Consider the following 15,741-nt stretch of genomic DNA (forward strand, 5'->3'; position numbering starts at 1 on the left):
CATATTGGTGCTACCACACTCGCGTCAGCCAATAGAAACGCAGCATTGCAGGCGCAACAGCCAATCACTCGCGGCCAGTGTCTCGTCGCGCGATCATCCACTTGAAGGCAAATTCATCCAAGTAATTTGCCTTTGTCTCGAGAAATAGTTAGCGAAAGGATGGACTAGGAAGGGGAATCGAGAAAGAGAGAGAGACAGAGATTGCGGAACTTTGCGAGTTGAATATCGAGTCCCGGCCGCTTTGCGCGGGAAAACTCGGCGTTTCCCTCACAATCAGTCGATCGTCGTCAACGGCAACGAAGGGTGCCGGACCGAGAGGAGAGGTACGTAGGGAATAAGAAGGAAGAAGCGGGGGAAAGAAAGGACGAGGAGGGGCGCTCGCGCGTGCTCGAGTTGATACGGCCGTGCGCATTTGAGCGAGGGCCAGCGCAGCGTGCCGATGGCAGCGCAAAACGCTCGCGTCGTCGTCAACGACGAGCGAGAGGACATAGTACTTTTTTTTTTGTGCGCGACGACCTGTACGCCGACGTAGCTCGTCGCGACCGGACCGGGAAGTGTGCAAAGGAATAACCCTCTCGGCTTCTCTCGTGCGAAGAGGAGAGAGAGAGAGAGAGAGAGAGAGAAGAAGAGACAGCGTGTGCGCGAGGAGGGGGGAGAGAGAGAGAAGAAGAGACGCGCGAGTGAAAGAGAGAGAGAGAGAGAGGCACGCACACACACGCGTGCGCGCACACACACGTATATCGTGGCGCGTTTGCGGAGCGCAATCTCGCTCGGCACCGCACAGCTCCGCAGAGACGAAACGGCCGAAGTTTGGAGCGGACGAGACGGACGGGACGAGACGCGCCTCGCCGCCACCGTTTGTCCCGGTCGGTCATCGTCGGTCATCGCACGTTGTCGGAGTCAATTCGTCGTACGGAGAAGAGAGGGAGTCTCTCGCCGCGTCCTCGTTCGCTCCCGCGCCTTCGATACAGAAGTATCGGACATTCGGGGATTATATCTACATCCTCGGGGTTGTCGCTGATATATTTTCCCGAGAGGAGACAAGAGACTGCGAAGTTGACCACCTGCCGGGAAAGCATGGAGATATCAAAGAGCCTGACGGAAGAGATCGTCCGGGTGCAACTCAAATTGCAGGACGCGATAGTCGAGCATCAGGTAAAAAGAATAATATATATATATATATATATATATTTATATGTACATATGTGTGTGTCGATAGTGATCGAGAGACAGACCCGCGTTAAGGGGGTTAAGAGGGGGGGAGGGGAAAGAAGGTGCACGATGCGAGAGAAGCCTCTACGACGAGGTTCTTGGAATCTGAGAATCCGTCGAGGAGAGGGAATTCGTTTTCCTTTTTCGTTTTTCTTTTCACGCGAGATTCGCGATCGACCGAAAACGTCGTCGACGACGGGCCGGTTGCCCCCTCCCCGCTCTTCCAGTAAATTTTTCCGGCTGATGCGATAGATCGATCGTTCGAGAAAACTCGAACGATAGATCCGTCAGGCGTCTTCTACGGATAATTTAAGCGCGCGCGCGCGCGAGAGAGAGAGAGAGAGAGAAAAAGATTGCACGATTTCGGTATTATTTATACGACGCGAAGGGCAACGAGTCTCTCTTTTTCTCGCTTTATTCTTTGTGTCGAAAGTTTCATTTATGGCTAACCATATTTGCTCCTTTTCTACTCGAGGCGTCACCGCGCGCGCCCTCTTTCTCTCTCTCTGTTCTTTCTTTCTCGCTTTACGCGCGTGCATTTTCGCGCGTACGTTTTCTCGTTCATCGCAAACGGCTTCTCAAAGTCGACAGATTCGTCGGGAATCGAGTTAATGACGTTTCGCGGGAGCAACAATCTCCGGCCCGTCCCCGAAAACTTGTTGATTGTTCCATTTGTCTTTACAAAAGCGACGTCGAAAGTTGCTCGTCTTCTCTCTAGTGTCGTACGCCTCCATCTTTGTAAATATATATTATATATATAAAATATATATATATATCATATCGATGCTACAGAAAATACTCTTTATGTCGCAGTCTGTGGTCTAAGAAAATTATCCCTCGCAAAGAGACGTTTTATTTATTTACGCACGTTAATGCACATCGTCGTGCGATGCCGATCTTTCAATAGGAATCTCCGAAAATTGATTTCTGTGACAATCAAATGCTTGTTAAATGCGACGGCGCCTCAAAGTTTGCGCATTCAATTAAACGGTCACCTCAAACTCGCGAGCGACGTCCTCGACGGACAATCGATACTTCCTGAATTATGCGACATACTTTTCATCGCTTTTCCACGAGGCCGAAAAGAATTTTCTCGCCGACATGCATAAGTATGATAGGTACGAATATATACGTGTGGTTACATGGAAATTAGCAATTGGCAATCAATACAGGCGACAGATCGATATACTAATAAGACGAATATCGATAGACGACACAGTTTCTTTTATTCTTCTGAACTTTTCGTCCTACGACTTTCTCGATTTTCGACTCTTACGCGAACGGATAAGATTCTATAAATTCTATAAATTATACAGCGAGTCGAAACAATAGTTGTGCCATCGTTTCGTAATAGTTGAACGCGATTTATGTAACCAAAGTTGGCTTATTTTGTTGGAGGGGGACAGGTGCAGTCGATACTTGCGCCGAGAAGCTTCCCAGAGAGTCGTCGAGTCACGCTTGATTGACTTTTACTGCGAAAATGTTGACGAGGTCATTCTCTTTTACTTTGACACGTGCCGCGGGTATTTACGTATATATACACCCCGCTTTGATTATTAATTCTTCATTCAAGAGTTGCCAGCGAAATAAGTCCCGCCGAGTTGCTTGCAAAATTGTTTATCGATAATTACGCGCGCGATAAAAAGATTACAGTCTCGGCTCTTTCTTCTGCGCCAAATAATTGAAATTTCATAGACCGGCGTTTCTCTCTCTTCTGTTGAAAAATTACTCTCGCAACTCCGTTCCTTTCTCGTCAAATTATAATCGTAATTACTGCGATTTAATATCAGAGTGATTAACTACGAATACGTAATTATATGTATTCAATATTTCGATAATATGTGATTGATTTCCCAAACGGGGATAAAATTAAATGTAAATTCCGAACGTAAGTCGACGAGATGTTAAGTACAAAATTCGAATTTGCATCTTGATTAATTAATGGAGGTATTAATGGGGTTGTATGTGGGGAGGGGGAACGTAATGGCGTAATATGGCGCATCATGCTCCAGTTAGTCATGTACGCTAAAGGTTTTCGCAGATACACCCTGGATTTATCTCGTTCGATCCCCCGCTGCATATGATGCATATAAGATTCTGTAAAATATGTGTACCATTTACTTTTTTTTAGCTCGATACTAATTGTGTTTTTTTTTTCGTTAATTTCAGATGGAGATGAACAAATTGGAAACTGATCCGAATGTAAGTTTATACGATGGTTTTTTAAATAATTTTGCCGTTTTATATAAGTTTACGTCTCGATAAAATTTATTGCGCATGTAAGATTCAGACAATAGACAATAACGAGATTTCGGAGGAGACTATGTGCATTTGGAAATTCCATAAGTTACGTGGAACAAACTTCGGCCAAACGTTTCATCTTGTTTCACCTTCGTTTTCGCGGCAACTAGCAAAGGACACGTATACATCAAAGGAAACTTTTCTATTTAGGTTCATATATGCTTATTATAATGAGATACAGATCACATATGTAATATATGATATTTTTCTGTAAAATAATCCTTAACGTATTACGCGAAGTTCATTAATTTCTCTTATAATTTTAAATGACCTTTATATAAAAAGAAACTTACCAAATTTTTATGTAAAATAATTCTTAACATATCGCATACAATGTTAGTTTCCCTTGTAATTTCTAAATAACGTTTATAAATCAAAGTATATTTAGCCTTTGTTTCGCGCTGTCAATATCATGAGTTATGCATAAATGCAACAATAATATTCTGTAATATAATTACTCCACAAAGATTTCAATGCGTACAAGTTGACCTAATTCTAACGATTATGTAGTTTTTCTTGGAGTTTATTCAGACTGATGTGATGCGCTTTGTTACAGAACCCAGACATTCTCGGTCAGATGAAAAGGATTCAGGTGTACATTTATTCTTTGGGGAAATGCCAGGTAAGCGGACAATTGATTGTTTTCCATATCGCATGCATGTAAAATATGACGCAATGTATGTTCATGTATCATCTTTTTTCAAATTCTCATCAAGAGAGTTTTTAACTCTGCGAACAATCTCTTGACGACTCAACTGTGTGTAACTCTGAACTTTGAACACACATACATATGGTGATGGTTCCAAAATTGATTTATAATAATACAAATTACAGAAAATTACAATTTAAAGACTTTTTTATTATATTAGTTAGAAAATATCAAAGAAAAATTATAATTCTATGTAAGTGTTCATCAAATTACATTATCAGATAAACATTATTATTGATCCAGTGTCTATTACATAGCGCAAACTTTAACGTGTCTTACTTAACTCTTGCAAAGTAACTCTTATTGCTGCAAATATGATATTATTCGCGTGGCAAGATGTAATGACAAAATACCGTAGATCGATTATGCATCGTATATATAGTGATACCATGCCAAGTTACAAAATTCTTCAATAAAAAAAATAAAATAAATTTTGACAATAGTTATAAAATTTTAAATTGCATTTATCGGTCTTTTTTTTTAGTACTTGACCATCCCTTTTGTTCAGTTTGAAACACTCTTTTTTCCTTCAGTGATACTGATAACGAGCAAGATAAATAGTTAAAACGCAACGAGTACAGATAGATAATATGTAATAGGCTGCGAGAATGAGAAGACGCGATGCGGATGAGGGAAAGGAGAGAGGAGACGACAATTCACAGAAAGAAGAAGCGAGAGCAACTTAGAGCGAAAGAAAAGCCGGGAGGCAGAGACGGAGGGGTTTAAAATCAATAAAATGCCCCGCGAAAACGTTTTCGGCTCTTTACAAAATCTCGGCGTCTTCCTCATCCGTTTACATCTCTTCTCAACTTTCTGCTCTCGTAGCTTTTCTCATTCATTCGTGCTTATAAGCCACATTTTTTTGCAACGATTATCTATTCCTTACTTTTACTTTAAAAGTAGCAGAAACTTTCTAACTTTCGAGCATGGGGTAAACGCGTATTTTGTTTCGTAACTTCAACCTCATAACTGTGTTAGTGTTCTATATTATCGCATGTTATCGTATGTACATATTTTTTGTTATACAATATTTGTATTTATATAAAGTTGTAAGCGTTAATTGGAATAATTTGTACATGTGAGCGTTATGTTTTCTATAAATTAATAAATACGTTAATTTTTTTGTTGCTTCTAAAGAAACTTACTAAAGATTTTTTCTTCTTTTTTATAATTACCGATAAATATGTGCTATATATATCTTGTTGTTAATATACAGAATCAAGTCTTGCAGCGGCTGCGCACAGAGATAGAAGCGTTCGAGGCAGACAACGCAAATGTATTAAAAGTTTCCATAGCGGCTCTCTTGGGCCTGAATAACAATCATATTACGAATAACAACGAGACGAAGCATGAAACGGCCGCCAATGGTTTTGAACCTTCAAAGGAGGACTATGAAGAAGTTGTCAGAAATGGCGATGTTCATCATTCACCGACGCAAGATAACGATTGCGTAAAGTAAGTTTATTGAAAAATTAATTAAAAGTAAGAAAAAAAGTATCTATTGCGTTTAAAATGTGTTTAACAAAGATTTTGAAATTTTTTCATCTGGACATTTCTTTACAGATTACCTAGTCCTAGCTCAGTGGAAACTATCTCTGGTGAAGACGACGTCGTTGCGGTGTTCGATGGACGAAAATTCCGATGAGAAGCAAGAGGAAGAGAAGCAAAAAGAACACAAAATTGAATCAACGGAAAAAGAGAACTTCCTCAGTTGCCTTGGGCTTATTACTCAGGAAAGATGTGCAGAACTTCAAAACAGAAGAGTGGAAAGGAAGCGTCGTAGCACGGCAAACCCGCATTATGTATATACTACCTTTAGCCAACAACCGTCTGTAAGTATATCAATACTTTTGTTATTCGAGTATTTTCTCTCTTTCCTTCTCTTGTTTTGATACAGAGAGTAGCATATGTGTAAAGATAATAGTGCAAAAGCATTCTACACTATAAATAAACTGTTAAGTATTAAAATAGCCATGGGAATTAATTTCTCATATATTATTTGATATTGTATTAGAGATATTTGATAATTGATAGTTTGATACATTTATTTTTTAGAAGCGGAGGAGATTATGTCCATACTTGCCATCGGAAAATGCGCCTCACACTCGGCAAACGACTGCTCGCATGAACGGTCCGTCGCCACCACCTAACAAAACTCAGCCAGCCAAATCTACCTCGCCACCGGTACAAACGGTAACGTCGAAGTCACTGATTCCAGTTCAAAAATCCACCACCAGGCCAAATATTCTCAGAAACGCAGACAGTAAAGTTTTTGTGAACAAAAATAAGATAGAAGACAACCAAATGCGATCCATATCTAGTGCCAAATCTGTTCAGCCGATAAGCAATAAGGCTGTTCATATTCCTGGATTACCATCTAGCTTGACCATCGAAAGAATCGGGAGGGAACATGGCATTTGTATTTGTTGTAGAAATCCAGGTGAGTAAAAATATACCATTTATATCTTAGACAAGATGTACTCGCTGAAGTATTCTCAGGAAACTTTGTTCAACTTTAAAAAATCAGAATTCTAACGGAATTTGATTTGAATTCAGGAAATTTTGTAAAAAAATTTATCCTTTTGTTAATTTTATTTTTATTTGGCATTTAAGAAACATATGTCTAATATATCTTGGTGATATTTAAGTTTTTATTAAAATTTTATGTGATTTTTTTTCATTGACAATATATTTTTAGTATCAAGATATATAAATTATAAATTTCATAGACAATTATTCAAATTATTAATAGATAATATTTAAATAAATTGTGCTACTTATTTATGTAATAAATAATTAAATAATACATTAATAAATAATTTAAATAAAAATTAGTATTTCCTGAAGACATTTATTATTAATTACTTTTTATATTTTTGTTTTATATTTTTATTTTTATCAGGGAATTCCTAGGGAAATTTTTTACAAAATTTGAGTAGACATCCTGTTAGATTATATCCTGTTATCTTTTTTAACAACTTTATCACAAACGTAACGATTAAACATAAACATGTAACAATTTCATCATTCTTTGTAGATTCATTATCAGTATGCAGAAATTGCTCAAGTACCTATCACGTCTCATGTCATACTCGAGTAATGGTTCCAATCAAGACCTGCCCAAGATGTGCATTAATAACGGATGGGGAAGACGGCATCATAAAAGACGCGGAGATTAAGAGACAAGCAGAACCAGAGAACAAACTTCCGCGCTATAAAAAGAACGAAAAATTTGGTAAAAAATTTTCGAATTCACGAAAGAGGAAATCCTCTTCCAAGAAAAGCGCTAAGCGTGTGATTGACAAAAAAGTTCTTGTTCTTTCAATGTCAGTTTAGCAGTCGCGGTAGGTTTTCTCAGTTGCGGCAGTAACTCGGCCGGGAATCATTGATAGTTTTTAATCGTGAAGAAAATCGACAATTTTTTGCTGCCTTTTCAATTGATGGATTGTAAAAGTAATGACAAGATGCAAAGCAGTACAAAAACTTGCTTAAAATAAAATCGCAAAGGACCGGCGCAAGCACATTATTTTAAATAAACACAGGAATTTTTATAACATGAGTCCATAACTTCTAGATTTAACATACAACGAGGTATCGCAGCGTTGTCGCAGACTTAATTGAGCGTATGCACGCACGCATTGAATAAAGAAACGAGAGAGGCAGCCTGCCGGAAGAAGTGCTCGCGTCTGAGACCGGCTTCTCATATACGGCCGAAGAATTTGCAATTAAGAAGAACTTTTTGGTCGATCGTCCACGATAGAGCACAAAAAAATACAATGTGTATTTTGAACGCAAAATATCTTGCAGAGGAGAAAGAGAGAGAAAGATATGAGCTGCGCGAGCGAAACTCGGATCTGAGATTGCAGGTTTACGAGTTGGAAAAACGTTCACAACTACTCGGCCAGTCACTCCAGGTTCGTCCTGTGGCCTGCATAGAGACAAATTACAAAGCTCACTTTCATTTGGAATGCTCTTGAGTTTTAAGAATTTAAAATTGCAAACAATTTCCGTCCTTTTGTTTTTTCATCCAAAAGAACCTGCAAGATCTCTGCGTTTTTATTATTATCTCTTTTACCTTTTTATTTATTAAAGTTGTGCTTTATGGAGATAAGTCGATTCATTATTTAAAATATATTTGTGATTATTTGTAATTTCTTACAAAAATATGTACATGTCACAAATTTTACACGTCAAACAGTACATTTTTAGAATGCATTAATTTGATCAAGAATCGACTAATCTCATATTTTGATTTATTAATTATTTTTGTATATGTATGAAAGAATATGCTTTGTTTCCTTAGTCGTTGATCTCCTTTGTTATTAATGATCTATAGGTGTGATTTATTTATCATATCATATCAATTGTGAGAACATGAAATGCATGAGATATTACTTAAATAATTTTAATTTTATAAATATTGCTGTATTTCTTAATTTATTTTTATAATAATTTTGTCTAATAATGTCCTAAAAAACATTCTTTAGATTAGATTATCAGATATATTTGAATCATTACTGAAAAAAAAAATGTTTCCATTGTTTTAATATCGGTTTTATACTAGATATAAAGAAAATAAATATCACTATTCTCAATTTCATTGTCGATCAGTGATATAATTTATCATATGCAAAGATATAACAGTATTATCAATCATAACATTTGTGTAATATCCTGTCTAGTTAAAATATAATCCAAAGAGATAACTGATTTAACCAAAGAGATAAATTGGTTGAAAATAATTTTTATAAGAAGAAAAGACTGACTGTGAATTATTCTTGTCACAATTAGCCAATATTATGCTACAATTGTATATTGTAACGAAATAGTATTTTACTTTAGAGAAGTAAACAATATATTATTTCTTGTAGAATTTAAATGTTTTATTTAATCATGTAAATAAACAATCTCTTTACGAATTAATGTAAATCGACGACTAAGTAAAATGCATGATATTCAAAATTTATATTAAGTTTATTGAGCGAATGTTTTTAGCGAGCTATATAGCGGCTGTTTATGTAAACGTATGACGAAAGTCATAAGAATAGTTATAAGTTTCTCTTACAAGGAAACATTAAACTGCCTCCTTGATACAAAGAACAGTTCAAAATGAAAGATAAAAATTTTTTCAAATGCTCAATCATGCATTTGGAATATGAAAAACGTCATCTATCTAAGTTGACGCAGATTAACTCTGAATAAATATCGTCAAAAGCGTATATAAAATAAGTTTTAGATATAAGTTTGATATTTAAATATACACTTTATAACTATATGAAGTTTTTCAAAATTTTTTTTAAAAATATTTTTACGCTTTGTGTTTTTTATTCTTGATTTTCAAAATTTTTCTAACAATATAAAAAATATTTAGCGCCACATATTCATAATATAGTAATATGTAATATCAGAATACAATAATGCATGCTATAATTGATTTGCTAAATTGTGTTCTTTATGTTCGTCTGTAGTCATGCGATATGTTGCGGACCATTCTTATCGCAATTTGATATAAAAATACATATTTAAAAACAAAATTAGAGGCAGATACTTGCATGTTTCCTTGTTAGTAGCGATAGAGTTAAAAATTTATACTACATATTTAAATTAGAAATATTTGTCTGTAAAAGTATTTAACATAGATTTCTTTTCTTTTCAATAGCTGCAACAGCGCATGCGTCAAGAGCTATTGGGAAAGCAAGAGAAAACTCAAAAGTCTATAAAACGGTTGGTGGACTTCATAAAATTGGTGCAGCTAAGAAAAAGCGCGTCCTCTCCACCACCTTCGGCGTCAACCACCTGCCCGCCTCAACCTTCCTCATCCCAATCACCGCAAGCAATACCTCTACTACAAACGCCGAGCAATCAGAAGGCAGTAATTTCATCGATATCGAACAACGACAAAACATCAAACCTCGCAACTACCCTTGCATCGTCGATCAACATCCACGATCGAGCTTCACCTACATCAAAGCAGATGAGCAAAGCATGTCGCAGCCCCACCAGGTGTCCAGCAACACCACCAGTCAATCAGAAAAACACCAATCATATCTCATTGTCAAGAAAATCACCGAATCAGCTGGAAGGTCCGATCAGCCTTCTAGCAGTGAAACCGAAGACCAAAACCGCTCCGCAATTTTCAACTATCAATTGCCGCTCAGTGGCAGCTCTACCCTTCAGGCCGGCTTCCACTCCCTCCACTCCTTGCTCTACGATAATAACATCCGCAAGAAACAAAACAATCGCCCAGCTTCCCTCACCTGTGTCACCGTACCCAAATTGTCAAATTCTCTTAACCCCGTCTCGAACGACTATCAACTGGATCGAGCGACCCTCAACGGCAGAAAGCCCTGGGCCAAACTCTCAGGTGGCAAACTCTGTGTCAATCAGTCAAGCAGATCAGAAACCTTATTGCCTTTCTACGGTGACGCGGAGAACAGCAACGAATCAAAGTCAATCGGACCAGCAGAGGAAGCAGCAACAGCAAAGAATCTCGACGGTCGTAGCAAGCACGGGTCAAGATCCGGCGTTTTCATCCACTCACTGTTCCCAAGCCATAATAAGTCCTATACCATCACCGGTCGTTCACGTGAGTCACGAAGCCTCGGCTCAAACGACCGAGACTATCCGCTCCTGCGACAGCAGCTCTGCCGTGCGGAACACGAGCTGGAATCGCGCGAACAGCCAGACACCAAGCCAGCAGCAGTCCAGCTCCAGCGGCGCGCCCTCACGAGGTTCTTTGAGCACGTGAAATTGGAAGAAGCGCATATATCAGCGCCACTTGGAACAAAGCTAGCACACAAGGACGGTGTTGGCGATGAAGAAGCTGTCCGGGAAGACGCACCCATCCAACGATACGATGACGATGATGCCGTTGCTGAAACTCCACTGTTGACATCGTGCGACGACTTGGACGAGGATCGCTTGGACGAGGATCGCTTGGACGAGGATCGCTTGGACGAGGATCGCTTGGACGAGGATCGCTTGGACGATGGCTTTCCGTGGGTAGAGCGCGATACGATCTCGGAAAATTCTCACGACGATAACGTCGCGGACAAGTCGCCCGTCCGTTCTTCGGATATAACTTTGGCAAAGCCCTCCGACGATTTCTCCGACCAAGATGAGTTCGCTTTCCAACAGACTGAGCATGATTATCCGGCGGCGAGCGTCCTTTCAATTAACACCTATCACGCGAGGCAACAGCAGGACAACGAGACGACGGCGGTGCTGCGTATCGCACAAAGCAATCTTTCGGATCTTCATAACGAAGTCTCAGTTCCTGACGATAAGGCTGACACCGAGAGACAAGACTTACCCAGTGGTAGGCGATCGAGGAGCAGAAGCAGAAGCAGTAGCAGTAGCAGCAGTGGCCATAGCGACACTCCGGAACAAGCGATGAACGCGAATGATTTCTCGGACGAATTCGAAATTCTGGCCCTTGGTATCGTCTCTCCGCAGGAAAAGAGGGAGGAGTTGAGGAGGCACGAGTCGGCTACGGCGAGTGAAACCGATCGCAGTGACGCCGCCACTGGCTAGATATAATTAGGCTAATTACGTTGACATTAACGTTGTTGATCGTGTGCATCGGGTTACTCGCGCACACGAGGTATCTCGACGACACGTTTGTAACTTCTCTGAATCATAGCAATTGTGTCAGTATACGATTCACGTTGTATCCTAGAAATATTTTACAACGTACAGTTTAGCGACATCCTGGAAAGTTTTTTTATGCGAAACGTCAGCATGATCGCGTATCCGCATCTCCAACTGTATCGTGGCCTATCAGGCGTAGGGTAAAAAAAACATTATTCCTACAAATAATTTTTACCTCTTAATAGATCTTTTTAGAGCTCGCTCGAGATGGTTTTACGTGATTGAAATAATAGATCACTCGAGACGAGACACTTTTCATAAAACTATATTTGTCTTTATTTCCATATTTATATACAATTATTGAAATTCTTTTTTGAAAAAAAGTTGCACGCGCAATTATTTCTTTCAGAGCAAATTGATTTCTTGCGGAATGCGATATCGAAATCAATTGCATTACTCTGATAATAATATTGTTATTTGAAAAAGTGATGATCTCTTCATATTTAGTGACGAATGATTTGCGATAAGAGAAAATTCGTTTCATGTACAATCGGTAGACATATGTTCTCTTTATATTTTTGTGATCCTGCGACTAGAGAAACGAGCACATATCCGAGATGTCGCAATTACGTCTAGTAAGAAAAGACGCGGAAGGAAGCCTAACTATATTACGTAAATCAAGTCACATTACCATACTGCCTTAATAGTGATGTAAAAGTGGTACTTTTTAAAAACCGGTAATCGAAGAGTTGTACGCATCACGATAAAAAAAATGCGTATCACGACACAATCGATGATCGGTGATCGAAAATGAACGATCACAACAATACGATTAATCAAATCTTCGTTACCATAACCGAAAGCATTAGAGTTTAAGGGCAATTGTCCATAAGTTTCATAAAGCGACGCGGTAGAAATAGGTAGACTTATCTATTTCTTACGAAAGTCGTATCCTTGCCGCGAAAAGAAAAAGAGAATGAAAGAGCGAGAAAGAAAGAATGGAATGTATGTGTGTATGCGTATTCGTAAGCAATTACTACGTTTTGAATTACTACGTTACGAAGAAAAATTTGACGATATTCGAATGTTAGTTAATTTTAATTTGTTTATAGTTGTTTTCCATCTGGGTAGAGATTAAAGCTGTGATTTTTTTGCAGCGTTTTACCTGCAAAAAGGGGGACCGAAGGATAATCCGTTTGACAGATGCAATTAATTGATTATGATGAGACGTATCGATGACATTATTATTATTATTGGCTAAAATTAAGTTATACAAGTCCAACTATTTATTTCGCGTTAATATAAATTTTCGCCAAGCATCATCGCTAGCTTGCCCAATTACGATTATAACTAATGTATAAAATTAATTAAGGAAAACGTTGTTATGCAATGTAGGCAACGAGATATTGAGATCGAAATTCGTATTTTTTATGGAATAAAAAAATCATTCAAAACCAGCGTACTCATGTAAGTATATATTCCACCATAGGTGTCCACAAGGCAGGGCAAAGCGGGCATTTGCTCCCTTGGAATCAATAAAAAAATTAAGCATTTGCTTTTTTCTTTTAAATACTAGAAATTATTCAATGTAAAAAAATTAAAAAAAAAAATATTTCATATAAAAAAATGAAAAAAAAATTAAGAAAAAACAAGAAATAAAAAAAATTAAATATAAATTTAACATATATAAGATAGGCAATAAGAGCCAAATCGCGGATGACAGTGCGTTATTCTAAACGAAACTAAATTTTTTCGTTAGAATTAAATACCTGTGCACAAGGCACCAAATTTTTACTTGGACACGGCCAAGATATAAAATTGGAATAATCTCTACAAGAGATTTTTAATTCCATGTATCCCCTATTCCCCCTAAAGAAATAAAGTGCGAGGGAAAAATATAGATCCGAAAGTCGCAGAATCGGGAAACGATTCTGCGACTTTCGGATCTATATTTTTCCCTCGCACTTTATTTCTTTAGGGGGAATAGGGGATACATGGAATTAAAAATCTCTTGTAGAGATTATTCCAATTTTATATCTTGGCCGTGTCCAAGTAAAAATTTGGTGCCTTGTGCACAGGTATTTAATTCTAACGAAAAAATTTAGTTTCGTTTAGAATAACGCACTGTCATCCGCGATTTGGCTCTTATTGCCTATCTTATATATGTTAAATTTATATTTATTAAAAAAAATTAATCATGCCTTTCTGGAAAAAATCCTGCGGACGCATGTATTTCACTTTGAAAAAACCTTTTCGCGCGATATTTAATTTTCGAGAATTTCCGGAAATTCCACGAGTAACGCTCGGGGTAACGTTTCGTCCAATCGCCGGATAGATTCCGGTTGAAAAATGGCTGAACTGCGGCGACGCGAGAGACGCGGGTGGAGTTACCGACTTGGACAAACAATCGGCTAATGACATGTAAATATGGCGAAGCTAATCAAGCGGCTGTGCCAACAGGGCACGAGAGAAGAGACGCCGTGCCCCCGTTCGTTCCTGCGTGCGCGCGCGCTCGCGTTAGAGGGAGGAAGCGAGAGAGAGAGAGAGAGAGAAAGTATTCGATACTCTCCCGATGTATTTGCGCGCCCGACCTGCGCACATGCATCGCGCTGTAGCAACGCGCGCGTACATATTTAATGGTTGCACGTTAATTGCGCTCTGTTTGCCCATTCCCCATTCTACGCTCCATCTACACGTCCACCTACATTCTCTTCACCCTTTCCGTACCGCAATTCTCCTTTGTTAGCGTGCGCCGCGCGCGCGGTTCGATTTTAATCAATTCACCTCGAGCACCTAGTTGGTTTACGCTCGAAATCCCACGGAAACCTACTTTCTCGTATTCGATATATATGTGTATAAATAATTTTCGAGTCTTTTGACAAGTGTGAATTACAAATTTTTGCGGATAAGCAGTTTAATTTTTGACGTTGCGATGCGAACGGGAGCAACTTTGTGAAAATTCCTAAGCTTTTTTGCTCGTCTATCAAATTTTTGTTTATGGCGCAAAGTGCAAATAATTTTTCGCGGTCGAAATTAATCTCGCATCAAGCCGACAAGAACTCTCTGTTTTCATTTTGTCAGAGCTGCCTAAGGCCTAAGGTAACAATTCATTCTCTTTTATTATTTAAAGCATTTTATAAAGATTTTGAAATAATATGTAATTAATCAATTATATGAACATTTACTATGTCAGATTCATTTCGATATAGAGAAACATAAAGGTTAACGCGCGTTATTATTTAAGGTTTTTTAATTATCTTTGTGTTGTAAAAGAAGTGAATAAGGAAAGTGCATTTTTGTGTCAATAAAGAGAAAGAGAAAGAGGTCTTGTTCTTCTTAAATATACTTTTTTACATTTCTTTCTCTTTCTCTTTCTAAAGCACGAGCGCGGACTTGCTTTATGAAATGAGCTCTTAATTAGAAAATTCTTTCTGGTATATTTTCTATTTCTCCTTTTCTCTTTTGTACTAGAAAAAAAAAGAGAAACGAATTCATAAAGCTGCTCTTGCTATATATTCGTTCTGCACAATTATTACAATATCGCGCATGCTTAAATATTGCGACACTTTTCAGGACGATTTTGGAACTCATAAAAAATAAAAAGGCGGCAACTTCAGACAAGTAGTTCAATCTCTCCGCAGCTGGGTTGCTGGATGGATCAAAGAGTGAAAGGAGGACACTTCTTCGGTAAGTTTATTTTCTGATACTGTAAATAAAACACTGCTTAATTGCCGATATCTTGTAATAAAGGACTTTATGTACAGAACTATTAGATTGTCGCATCTTTAATATATAAAAAGATAATTATTTTTGCAATAAAATGCAATATCGAAATAGCATCGTGACTCGAATTTGGTAATGGGTTATGGCGGAGTCTTCCGCGCCGAAAACGTCAAATAATTCAATTACCGGGAACAATGGCCCGCAAA

At 38.2% G+C, this 15,741-nt stretch overlaps 1 protein-coding gene across 1 annotated transcript; it reads left to right on the forward strand.

Moving 5' to 3' along the window:
- Nucleotides 1-213: 213 nt before the first annotated feature.
- On the forward strand, nucleotides 214-13,269 carry LOC114935429 (uncharacterized). The gene is given in 10 exon segments (XM_029308277.2): nucleotides 214-1,155; nucleotides 3,382-3,414; nucleotides 4,070-4,135; nucleotides 5,439-5,677; nucleotides 5,786-5,843; nucleotides 5,845-6,054; nucleotides 6,278-6,662; nucleotides 7,260-7,457; nucleotides 9,882-11,730; nucleotides 11,732-13,269. Coding segments are annotated over 10 exon segments (3,150 nt in total). The 5' UTR covers nucleotides 214-1,077; the 3' UTR covers nucleotides 11,766-13,269.
- Nucleotides 13,270-15,741: the final 2,472 nt, after the last annotated feature.

The sequence above is a fragment of the Nylanderia fulva genome, unplaced genomic scaffold, assembly GCF_048542155.1.
Source record: "Nylanderia fulva isolate GAGA-0341 unplaced genomic scaffold, ASM4854215v1 Scaffold50, whole genome shotgun sequence".
Classification (NCBI taxonomy): domain Eukaryota; kingdom Metazoa; phylum Arthropoda; class Insecta; order Hymenoptera; family Formicidae; genus Nylanderia; species Nylanderia fulva.